Here is a 12,229-nt window from a genome sequence, read left to right on the forward strand (position 1 = left end):
TAAGGTTCCTCCACAATATTGTATGCCCAAAACAATTTCATTTACTCTTTCCATAAAAGCAAAAATTCTTTCATCTACTTCCATTTTCAGATTTTCATACCTGACCCCAAAGCATTCCAGTTTTGCAATTTTGACTGTGGTATCACCTTCATTCAATGTTTCCAATTTGTCCCAAATAGCTTTAGCAGTAGATCTATCTGATAATCCCATGACATGTTGATCTGACAATGCACTCAAAAGTGCTTCTCTTGCTTTGCAATCATTTTCCTCATCTTTAGCCAAGGTTGGTGGAATAGGTTGACCTTGAGTAGGAACCAAATAGTCATTCTTTTCAACATCACATATGTCCTTCCCAATTCAATTCAAACGTGTTTCCATCCTAATCTTCCATATACCATAGTTAGTTCCATCAAGCTTCAGGTTGTCCTTCTTGAAATAGTTAGAAGAAATTGGATCTCCTCAAGTTGTCAGACTTCTGCAAAAAGAGAACTAGGATCTAATACCAATTGTTAGGTCCCAGAGACAACTGAGAGGGGGGGGGGTGAATCAATTGTCCAATAAATACAAACCAAAACAAACTTAACCAAACATAATGTTTAATGCTGGTAAACCAAACTTTAATGTCGGTAGAAAGTTTTAATTGCAGTACTGGTAAAGTTTAATGCATGAAATAGAAAAGCAATAACATGCACAACACATAATCCATATATTTGTACATGGAAACCCTGTAAGGGGAAAAATCATTGTGGGAAACCTTACCCATAATCAGATGATACTACTGAAGATAGTATGTGTGTACAATATGGAGTCTGTACATGCAGAAAGGCCAACTTCCTAGAGCTCACTACTCAATCACAAAATGGGAGTCACACTGGCTACAATTGGATGGTTAAATCCAATGATAATGTACTACTCAAAACAACATCTTTAGATGCTGGAATCAATACCGGTTAAGCTCTGATTTGCCTTATTCAAACCTTCCTTCTATCTTGAATGATGTCTGCATGTATAGCTCTTCTTATATTTGCATATACCTTATTATATTCCTTTTTTTCAATCCTATATCAATCTCATATATGACATCTTACATTTATACCATAACCTAAGACCAAATGAGTAGGTCGGCTCACTAAAAGATATTACAGTAAAATTAATTACAAATGAATCAATATGTGATGCATGATGTCGGCTCAATGTATATACAATAAAGACAAAATTTGCCTATGGTTTTTTACTAGTATATTGTTAGTAGGTTTTTCCACATAGATCTGTGTGTTTTGTGCTATTGTTCTTCTTTGCAAATTTTTTGCACTTGTTATTTTTCTTATAATTACTATCAGAGCATAGGTTATTTGTATAGAAATTGTTTGTTTTTAGAAGTGAGCAATGGCTGGAAATAGTGTTACCAAATTTGAGGTACATAAGTTTGATGGTTTGAATTTTGCTCTATGGAAGTTTAAGATTCAAACTTTATTGTTGAAGGATGGATATGACAGAGCTCTTAAAGGAGCATTATCAAAACTTGCAAATATGAGCACATGAGATTGGAATACCATGGACAATGTGGCTAGAGGAACAATTCAGTTATGTCTAGCAGATTCAGTTCTGTTCAATGTTGTAGAGGAGAAATTTGCTCATGACTTGTGGAATAAGGTTGCAAAGTTGTATGAGACTACGTCATTAGCAAACAAAATTCTTCTAAGGAGATAGTTGTATAATATGAGGTTGCATGACAATTCATCTATCATAGATAATCTGAACGATTTCAACACACTGATAAGAAAATTGGCGTTAGTGGGTGTGAAAATCGATGAAGAAGATAAGGAAGTAATATTACTTTGATCCTTGCTAGATAGTTGGGATTAATTGGTTATGGCTCTCAATAATTCTGCACCAAGTGGGAAGCTGGTCTTTGAGTATTTGGTGGTGGCTTTAATCTCTAAAGATTCAAGGTGGAAGAAATCTCAAGGATCTTCTTCTAATGAAGCCCTTGTTGCAAGAGGCGGAACTTAGGAAGGAGCTAATATTGAGCATCGACAAACCAAGTTTTATCAAAGGGGCGAAAAAGGGTGAAATGCGGGAACTATGAAAAGAATGGACATGTCAAGAAGGATTGCAGGCTACCAAAAGAAACCAAGGAGAATCCTAGTACACCTACATCTGAGGTAAACACTGCTAAAGTTCAGACACCATTAGAATATGGAGAGGTATTAACTGCTAATTTGAGATGTTCTTTAATTCATGTTTGGATTCTTGATTCTAGTGCTTTCTTTCATATGACACCACATAAAAAATGGTTTACTACTTATCGATCTTGTGATGGTGGTATGGTCTACAAGGGAAATGACAACCCATGTGAAGTTGTTGGTGAAGAAGAGGTAAGAATCAAGATGTTTGATGGAGTAATTATAGCTATTCAGCATGTTAGGCATGTACCTGGTTTAAAGAAAAAATTACTTTCACTTGGAGTGTTTGATGAACAAGGTTATAGACTCAGTGGTGAATATAGTTGTCTTAAGGTAATAAAGTAAGTTTTGATTGTGATAAAGGGAGAGAAGGTTGATACACTCCAGAGGCTGCTTGGACAAACTAACATTGGAGAGGTTGTTGTGGTATTTGATGTAGAGATGGACTCATTATCAACCTAGCACCAAAGGCTAGGCCATATGAGTGAATGAGGTCTCAAGGTAATGCTAGATAGAAATATTCTCCCAAGTGCAAAATCTAAAGATTTAAGTTTTTGTGAACATTGTTTGTTTGGAAAACATAATAGACTGAGTTTTTCTAGTAGTGCTACCAGAAGAAAAGATGTATTAAATCTAATTCATTCAGATACTTGGGAAGCTCTTGTAACATCTATTGGAGGTTCATCATATTTTGTTTCATTTATAGATGATTATTCCTATAGGGTGTGGATTTATCTTCTCAAGAAGAAATCTGAAGTTATTTTTTGTTTTAAGAGGTTTAGAGCTCTGGTAGAGAACCAGAAAGGTAAGACAATAAAATGTCTTCAAACTGAAAATGGAGGTGAGTTTTGTTCAACAAAATTTAATCAATTTTGTAGTGAGCATGGAATTCCAAGGCAGTTGATGATTTCTAGGACACCACAACAAAATGGTGTTGTTGAACGCATGAACCATACAATCATGGAGCGAGCCAGATGCATGTTGAGTACTGCTAGTTTGGAGCATAAATTTTGGGGTAAGGCTATAAATACAACTTGTTTCTTGATCAATAGATCTCCCACTACTACTCTTGATAATAGAATTCTAGAAGAAATATGGAAAGGTAAACCAATTTATTAGTCATTCCTTCATATTTTTGGTTGCAATGCTTATGTACATATTCCTAAAGATAATAGGAATAAGGTGGACAAGAAGTCCAAAAAATGTATTTTTCTTGGCTATGTAGAAGGTACAAAGGGGTACAGATTGTGGGATACTACTGCCCACAAGATTATTGTTAGTTGAGATGTGTATTTTAATGAAAATTCAATGCAAAGAGGTAAAGAACATAAAGGTATGGAAGTTATTCCAGTAGAGGTTAAAAAACATGATGATCATCTAAATGTACTTGATGAAAAACAACTAGATACAAACCAACTAGATGAAGATCAACCAGAAGAACAACAACCAGTTGAACCATAGGGTGATTCATCATCTATTTTAAGAAGATCTAGTAGAGTAATCAAAACACCTATAAGGTATTCTCTTACTTGTAATTCTTCTTATGCATTACTTACTGATGTTGGTGAACCTAGTTCATATTAGGAGGCTTGTGAAGTTGAATGTGCAAGCAAATGGAGAGTTGCTATGGATGAAGAGATGGAAGCTCTGCATAAGAACAAAATATGGGATCTTGTGCCATTGCCTAAGGGGAGAAAAGCTATTGGGAATACGTGGATCTTCAAGTTGAAGAGAGATTTAAAGGATAATTTGGAGAGATATAAACCTCAGTTGGTGGCCAAGGGGTATGCACAGAAATCTGGTATTGATTTTGATGAAATTTTTTTACCTATTGTATGGTTAATTACTGTTAGAGTTGTTTTAGCTCTTGTTGCTAGTCTTGATTTGGAGCTAGCATAGTTAGATATAAAAACAACCTTCTTGCATGGTGATCTCTCTGAGGAGATTTATATGCAACAACCAGAAGTTTTTGAGGAAAGAGGCCATCAGAATCTTGTTTGTAGGCTGAGAAAATCACTGTATGGTTTGAAATAGGCACCAAGGTGTTGGTACAAGTGGTTTGATTCCTTTATGTTGAGTTTGAGTTTTAGTAGATGTGAGGCTGATCATTGTGCCTATTTTCAAAGGTATGATGATGGTAGTTTTATTATTCTACTATTGTATGTTTATGATATGTTGGTAGTAGGTCCCAACATGTATAAAATCATCCATTTGAAAACTCAGTTTGCTAGGGAGTTTGAGATGAAGGAATTAGGTAGTGCAAATCAAATTCTTGGAATGAGGATATATATAGAGATAGAAACAACAATAAATTATGGTTGTGATAGAAAACTTATGTGGAGAAGGTTCTACAATGCTTCAATATGCAGAAAGCACAACTAATTAGTACTCCATTTCCTGTTCAAATTAAATTGTCTTCTATAAAGTGCCCTAGCACAAAAGAAGAGAAGACACATATGTCTCATGTACCATACTCATTAGTGGTAGGAAGTCTTATTTTTGCCTTGGTGTGCACTAGACCAGACATTGCACAAGCAGTGGGAGTTGTCAGTAGGTACATGGTGAATCCTTGTACTAATCATTGGACAACTATGAAGTGGATTCTCATATATTTGAGAGGCACTTCAAATGCTATTATCTATTACAATGGGAGTAGTCTTCAAGTTAATGGGTATGTGGATGGAGATTTTGGTGGAGATAAAGATAAGAGAAAGTCTACAAAAGGTTATGTTTTCTCTTTAGCTAGAAGTGTTGTTAGTTGGGTGTCAAAGTTGCAGGAAGTGGTAGAATTGTCTATTACTGAGGTGGAATATATGGCATAAACACAGACTAGCAAGGAGGCAATTTAGCTCAATAGAATTTTGGTTGAATTGCAAGTGAAGCAAGATAACATGGTACTGCATTGTGATAGTCAAAGTGCTTTACACTTACCATGATACTCAGCTTACCATTCTAGAAAAAAGCATACTGATATTCAATATCACTTTGTTCGTGAAGTGGTGGAAGGAGGACATATCTCTTTAGCCAAGATTCACACTGCTGTAAACCCTACAAATACTATGATGAAACCTATTAGTAGAGAGAAGTTCATTTGGTGTAGAACTTCTCTTGGTCTGTAGAATATGTGATGATAGGCAACATTGACAATGGTCTTTCAGTAGAGGAATTATTCAAAGTTTGAAATTTGACTTCAAGTGGGAGAATGTTGGAATGTGAAGTAAATTAGGACATTGCTTCCATATGTGTCATACAAGTTATCTTAAATTAGGACTTTGCTCCTATATGTGTCACACATGTAGTTGTGTGAGTCGTACTTACTATATTTAGTAAGTTGTCTCCAACTAGGACTCTGCAACTCGGTTGTGTTGACTCGGTAAATTATTAAGTGATTCATAGGAGAATCAAGTTGAACTCTATATGTGTCAAACTTGTAGATGATTGAGTGCCACATATAGGCTTAGTCAATAATATGACTATAGTGGTGGCATTGGAAGGGTTAGAGGTGGAAAATTTGAGAACTTAATTATAGCATTAAGTTTAACAAATTTGTATATATATAGAGTAGCTTTGCCTCCTTTGAAAAAAAGGCCAGAATAGTTTTGAGATTGTTGTAACTCTATAATTCTTGAGAATCAATACGAAAGACAAAATTTGCTCGTGGTTTTTTATAGATATATTTTTACTAGGTTTTTTCACGTAAATCTGTGTGTTATGCGCTATTGTTCTTCTTTGAAATTTTTTGCACTTTTTATTTTTCTCACAAAAGTGACAATAAGGATCAGGGAATAAATTATCTATATATCACACCTTTTTGTAGACGTCCACCCTTCTCCACATGCTTACACTAGAAAGATTGCTCTGCAGAGGCATATAACAACCTATTGTATCTTTTCTCTAGAACTTCAAATAATTAATTCCTATTTTATTATAAGAAAAGAGAGTAAAGATCGGGGTATAGATAATGTGCATGTTACACCTGTTTAATTCCATTCCTTTCCACTCACGCATCTTTATGAACTAAGATTCCTATCTTTGGCCTATATAAATGCCATCAAACCTCAAACCACAAAGACAACACACTCACCGATTTGTCTTGTTCATATCCTTCTACATCTTATTTTCTAAGCTATAAGAAAGTATGGCATACTACCACTAGTATGAGAGCCCAAGGTACCCAAATGACTTTGATGGTGGGTATGGTCGACAAAAGTACCCTCCGCCATAATGAAATATGGAGAAAAGGTATGGTTATAATCAGTCTAAGTACAACTATAATGAGCAACAAAGATACAACAACCTTCCATAGGGGCAGATTGTGAGGGCCTTCTCTGAGGCCAATCTTGACTATGCTCTGGGTATCAGAGATGATAGGGAAACTCTTGTTTACGATAATCCAAGTGACCCAACTAAAGTATATATGCATTTACTATAATATATATGTCTTGTATTGGAATTTGTGTCCCTAAGTTGAGCTATATTTAATTTTTTTACTTTGACTTCGATTGTTTTATTGATAGTTGTTTTCTTGGGTCACTTCTGATATATATATGTGTGTGTGTGTGTGTGTGTGTGTGTGTGTGTATTTCAAATACATATGAAGCAATGCATGAAAGATGAGTCATGGAGCAATCGTGTGAAGGACACAATGGGTCATCCAATCTTTGGGCTTGTGAACAAGGCCACTGGGAAGGCCCTTCATCATGTCCCTTCTGAATGTCAGGAGGTATATATAAATTCAGTTTTGAGTGATTCTTTTCTAGTAGCGTATACTTTTTTCAAAGTAGAGATTTTTTATTTTGAAGGTGTTTCTAAATAAGGCCAAGTGATTCTATATATAGCTTTTGATCACCAAGTATTGATTTTTTTCATGGAAGGTGTCTTTGACCAAGGACAAGGCTGGCTTGTATGATGAGAGTGTGATGTGGAGTGAGAGTGAGGACATAAGATATGGGTACAAGACCATAAGGATGGAATATGACATTGGCCTCAAGTTGGATGCATTCCAGGGTGATATGAAGCATGGAGGCATTGAAGAGGGCACTAAAGTTGTGTTGTGGAAGTGGAACAAGCAGGACAACCAACTCTGGAAGATCTCTCCCTGCTGCTATAAGGATCATCATGATATATACAATATAGAGATATATTTTCTATAAGTATGTTGTCTAAAGGTTATCAATATTCCTAGTTTGTAACTTTGTAAGTGTGTAGACCAAGAGTATATGTGGTTGGCATTCGTGTATTTGATCTTATATATAAATAAGTTCTATAGTTTATAGTGCATGGTATATTGGATAGAAATTAATCATTTTGACTCATATTATGATTTCTTTGATCAACTAAAAAGTTCCATCAATGAATATCATAACAAGATAGAACATTAAAGATCTCACAAATAAATCTATGAGTTTTAAAATTTTGGATGATGTCAAGAAATAAATTTTATTTGACTATTGGAACAAATTTATAACATTAAGTGATCCTTCATGAAGTTCTTTTTAATTTTGAAAAGGATTGTCTTGTAAAGTTGTCCATGTATAGGTATCATGTTCATTTACTACCTCAATGTCTCCTACCCTACCCTTCCATTAATGATTCAAGCTCTAGGATCCACCAAAATTAATAGTGCACCTGATCATATCCTTTAGTATAAAAATAGCTTGATTATGGCTATAAAGATATTTCATAGATCTAGCGCACATTATGTCTACAAATTTATTACCCCCCAATATCCTATCCTCAATCAAAATATTATCCTCCTTAAATACTCCAAGGAGGCATCCTCCTCTTCTAAAAATGTAAATTTTTTGAAAAAGACGTTTAAAAAATATGAGGTATGATTACCAATTTGACTACTCTAGGGAGTCATTAAGATTAATAGCCCTAAGGATATCAAGTGAGAAACATTCAGATTATCATAAGAACTACTATTTATCCCAATCATAGTACACAAAATTTTATCCCCTCCTTGTCCTTATTTGAAGCAACCTCTCCTTAGAACCAATGACTAGCCTAAGTTCATTATACAAATTCTACTCTAAAACATAATAGAAGAAGAAATCCTATCACCTATGTATTGGTGTGACCAATATAATGATAGGTACTATCTAGTTACCTATACATAATATCAAGATCATCTATAGTATGCTTCAAAGGATCTTGCCATGCAAGACCTTAGTTTTTCTACATCAATGTGCAATGATCACAACCATGAGAGTAATTTTTTCTTTTGTTTGCTTCTTGGTCAAGGAAAAATATTGCAAGATGAAACAACTTCTATATCAAAATAAATAATTAAAACATTCAAATACACTAGTATGCACATATGAAACTAACAAGGAATGAAACCATAGGATGGATACCTATTTATGTCAGCTTGATACATGATTGTCCCACTTCTATGAATTGACTCTCTCTCTCTCTCTCTCTCTCTCTCTCTCTCTCTCTCTCTCTCTCTCTCTCTCTCTCTCTCTCTCTCTCTTTGGTGTGGGTGGGGTGCAACAATCCCATCCAAATGAATATCTGCCCTATCCACCCCATCTAGGTGGACCTGGCAACCCATCTTTGAAACAATTTGAAGTTGTCTAAGGAAAAGGGGTTGTTGTTCTTACTTATTTTTGGAGATTTCATTAGCTACAAGGTAGGGATAGGGTCTAGTTTAAGTGGGTTTGGTAGCTAGTAGGTGGAATATATGATCCCACCTTTACCAGTACATCGCATAAGAGATAGATCATGGATGCATTAAACACTTCACCATGGGTCCTATACATGTCCTCATCTTTTCCACCAGCAGCAATGAGCATAAGTAGGGCATAGTCTAGGGAATTCGAGTGAAAGACTAGGTACATCCCATACTACATCAGGGTCCATCCTCCATCCCACGACTTGTGGGATTTTAGAGAGTACCTAAGTCATGAACCTTCTGACCTAGTTGATTCCTACCACCTATGTTTGTAGGCCACCAATGAGGGGCTTTTCCACCCAAGGAGATGTAGTTACTGATTCATACCACCTAGTGACCTTAGTGGTATAGTCTCCCACCTCCTTCCCTTAATCCAGTTATACTTGGAAATGGCCACCCTTGTGTTATAGGTGTCTACTAGAATAAATTTTGATACTATAATTACATCGGTTACCATTGTCGCACAGAAAGACAACTACTCAGGTAATTTTTCCCATATCATGCCCGAGGATATCTCTTATCATCTCCTCACCTTCGATGTACTAGGTGGAGGCTAGCTACTCCCCCACGGAGTTATAAACATCAATCATTGGCACGGTCCAATGAATGCTTAGTCCTACTCATTAACCCAGTGGCTCACACTTAAGTCATCTTTAGCCTGATTGATTCTAGTATACTATGGCAAATTAAATGAATTTAGGGATAGGTTTATCTTTAAGTGCTTAAGGTACAAACACCCCATCTCTACAAGTCAGATGGATATATTCACACACTCTCAGGTGGAAGCCAAGTACATATATGCACATGTAGTTGTATACATATTGTGAGATTTTTCCAAGATCAAGAGCTCAATGAAAAGTATAAAATAGAGAGACAAAATACAGGATAAGAATAAATTGTATTCTCATCAATAGATAAATCAAAATTTGTTCAATAGTTACATACAATGAATATGAGTATGCTTATATAGGAAAGGCTATAAAGATATGTGAGCACACAAACTTGACATGTGGCTCAATAAGAAACAAGGGTAGATAGGAAATGGGTGCAGTAGGTAGGAGAAACAATATAATATTCCAAATGAGGTGAATCACCCACCAAAGGTGTAATTATCACTCCACAATAAGTGTATATGATATAGTAGTAACAATATCACACCATAAAAGGTGAATATTCTCCTACACGCACTATCCCAATGTGGCACAAACACCCAAGTGTCTCATACCCAAACTACTATGAAATGCATTATCCTAAGTAAACTTAAGTAAGGTATAATAATATCCAACATGAATAAATAAGTACACCAACACCCCCTCTTAAGTGCAACTTAGGGAAACGCACTTAAGTCTACAATGCAACTAAGAAAATCAAGATGTGTCCCAGCTACTAGGCCATGTTAGGTACCCATGTACAAATCCAAATGCATGCCAACCAGTGCAATGATATCTCTCATAAAGTGGGGAAAGAGAGAAAAATTGAATGGGAAAAAACCCTCCCCCAAAAGAGAGATGAAAACTATACAAGAGAACTCTCATAGAAGTGTGTGAGGAACAAAACCCTATGTAAGGAAAAGGTCCCCCCCATAGGAGAGAAGAAGAGAAGCTAGGTAGCCCCCCCTCAATGTAGAATCTGCACTAATGGTAGAAGCTCAAGAATGAATGAAGAAGCTACTCCACAAATGTCAAACAAAGTTCCTCCCCTTAGGAAGAAAAAAAAACAAAGGTGTATCCATGATGTCTCCCCAATCATGAAGGGAATATGTATGAAAAAAACTCATGATGAATGGAATCTCTGAAAACTTCTCAAGTGTCCCCATGTCGATGCTAAAAGATACCCCCTTGAAAGGCTGAGAATTGCTCCACACTACTGAAAAAGGTACTCCAAGATCTAGTGGAGATGGATGTAGAACATGTCGCAAAGACTCACATGTCTCCTCAAAACACAAAGAGACCTCCTCCAACTGTTGTACATAAGTATCCACAATCATATCAGCCTCAAAAGAATGATCATGTAGAGAATAAACATGAGGGTCACAATGTTCCCTCGCAAGAATAAAAGAAGGATCGTCTTCATCAAAGAGAAGATGAATATCATCAATGATGTGTCCCAAATCTGTAATGTCCATCAAGTAATCATCCCATGAAACTGAAGCTGGAAGATATGATATATTTTGCTACACTGAATCACAAGAAGGCAAAAGTATCGCACTATCCGCATAATCGGGTGGAAGAGGTGATGTGATATCAATAGGACGAGATAAGTGTGATCATGTGAGAATCCCCAAGTTTAAGTACCCAAAGTTCTCCTCAAAATCTGAATCATCACAAGAAGTGTGATCATGATGTCTAGAATCATCATATGTGAAATCATCATCATCAACAAAATCTAAAAAGGAGTATAACTGAGATGCATGATCAACCACCCCAGTCGCAATGATAGCTCTAGTATCCAAGTCTCTAATGAAAAATGACTCTGGTGTGAACTCCATAATTCTCTTAGTTGTGTTGTGTGTGATTTGATAGATGGAATGGAGATTGTTTTTCAAATGGGGTACACACAACACATCATTGAAGGAGTTATCCCCAATGGCAATAGATCCTTTCATAATCACATCCATGTATGTATGATTGCCCATCAAAATTTGTGGCATGGTGCAAGGTTCAAATGAAGAGAACATAGACTACAAAGATGTCATATGATGAGAAGCCCCTGAATATAGAAGCCATCTCCTTGAATCATGACTTGTAGAAGCACAAAGAGCTTGTCCTTCTATTTTCCGAAAGGAGTGAGTCTTCCTACTTGTAGATGCCATGAATGCTTTCCCTTTTCCCTTTGAATGTGAGGAAGTGGAAGTTGATGAATCCTCCTTGTAGGCATCAACGTTGTGCTATTTGGGGATATGTGTGTGCTCATTTATCTTCTTATAATGGCAACGATGCTCCTCATGACCAATCTTTTTACGATAGGCACAAGTAGGTCTCTCCCTCTTTGGTGAATTGTCCCTCTTGGAAGAGGATGAATCTCCTTGTTGTGGAGAAGGTGCTGCTTTTTCCATAGGCTTTGATTTCCATTTCTTCTTGTTTGAGTTGTCCTTTCCTTGATTTCCTTTGTTCCCTTGATTTGCCACTAATAATTGATACTTATAATACTTAAGAATGCCCATGCTTATCAACCTAGTTTGTTCCATCATCTACATATTGGTGAAAGCATAAAATGTAGGCATTGTGTAGCTTGAACCTATTTTCATCCTATGGATTTGGAAACTAGAAACAAATGTTGCATATTCTTGTGGAAGCTTTCCCATCAAATTGATGATCAATTGAGTATCCTTATTATCAAAGCCACAATCCTTGAGTTGTGCCCT

The 12,229-nt window shown here is 36.1% G+C and overlaps 1 protein-coding gene across 1 annotated transcript; it reads left to right on the top strand.

Moving 5' to 3' along the window:
• Positions 1-3,812: 3,812 nt before the first annotated feature.
• On the top strand, positions 3,813-7,339 carry LOC131860104 (ricin B-like lectin R40G3). Its single transcript, XM_059214469.1, has 4 exons — positions 3,813-4,019; positions 6,493-6,597; positions 6,787-6,909; positions 7,061-7,339. Exons 1-4 carry the CDS (start codon positions 3,813-3,815, stop codon positions 7,337-7,339), a joined length of 714 nt encoding a protein of 237 aa, XP_059070452.1.
• The last annotated feature ends 4,890 nt before the right edge of the window (positions 7,340-12,229 follow it).

This window comes from Cryptomeria japonica, chromosome 11 (assembly GCF_030272615.1).
Source record: "Cryptomeria japonica chromosome 11, Sugi_1.0, whole genome shotgun sequence".
In the NCBI taxonomy this organism is placed as follows: domain Eukaryota; kingdom Viridiplantae; phylum Streptophyta; class Pinopsida; order Cupressales; family Cupressaceae; genus Cryptomeria; species Cryptomeria japonica.

What these genes read in the sequence shown, in the direction of transcription:
- LOC131860104 (XM_059214469.1), top strand. Translation starts at nt 3,813, where the DNA reads ATGGATGAAGAGATGGAAGCTCTGCATAAGAACAAAATATGGGATCTT. An exon ending in ATGAAATTTTTTTACCTATT is followed by an intron (nt 4,020 to 6,492) that starts GTATGGTTAATT and finishes AACCTTCCATAG; the next exon opens with GGGCAGATTGTGAGGGCCTT. An exon ending in ATCCAAGTGACCCAACTAAA is followed by an intron (nt 6,598 to 6,786) that starts GTATATATGCAT and finishes ATACATATGAAG; the next exon opens with CAATGCATGAAAGATGAGTC.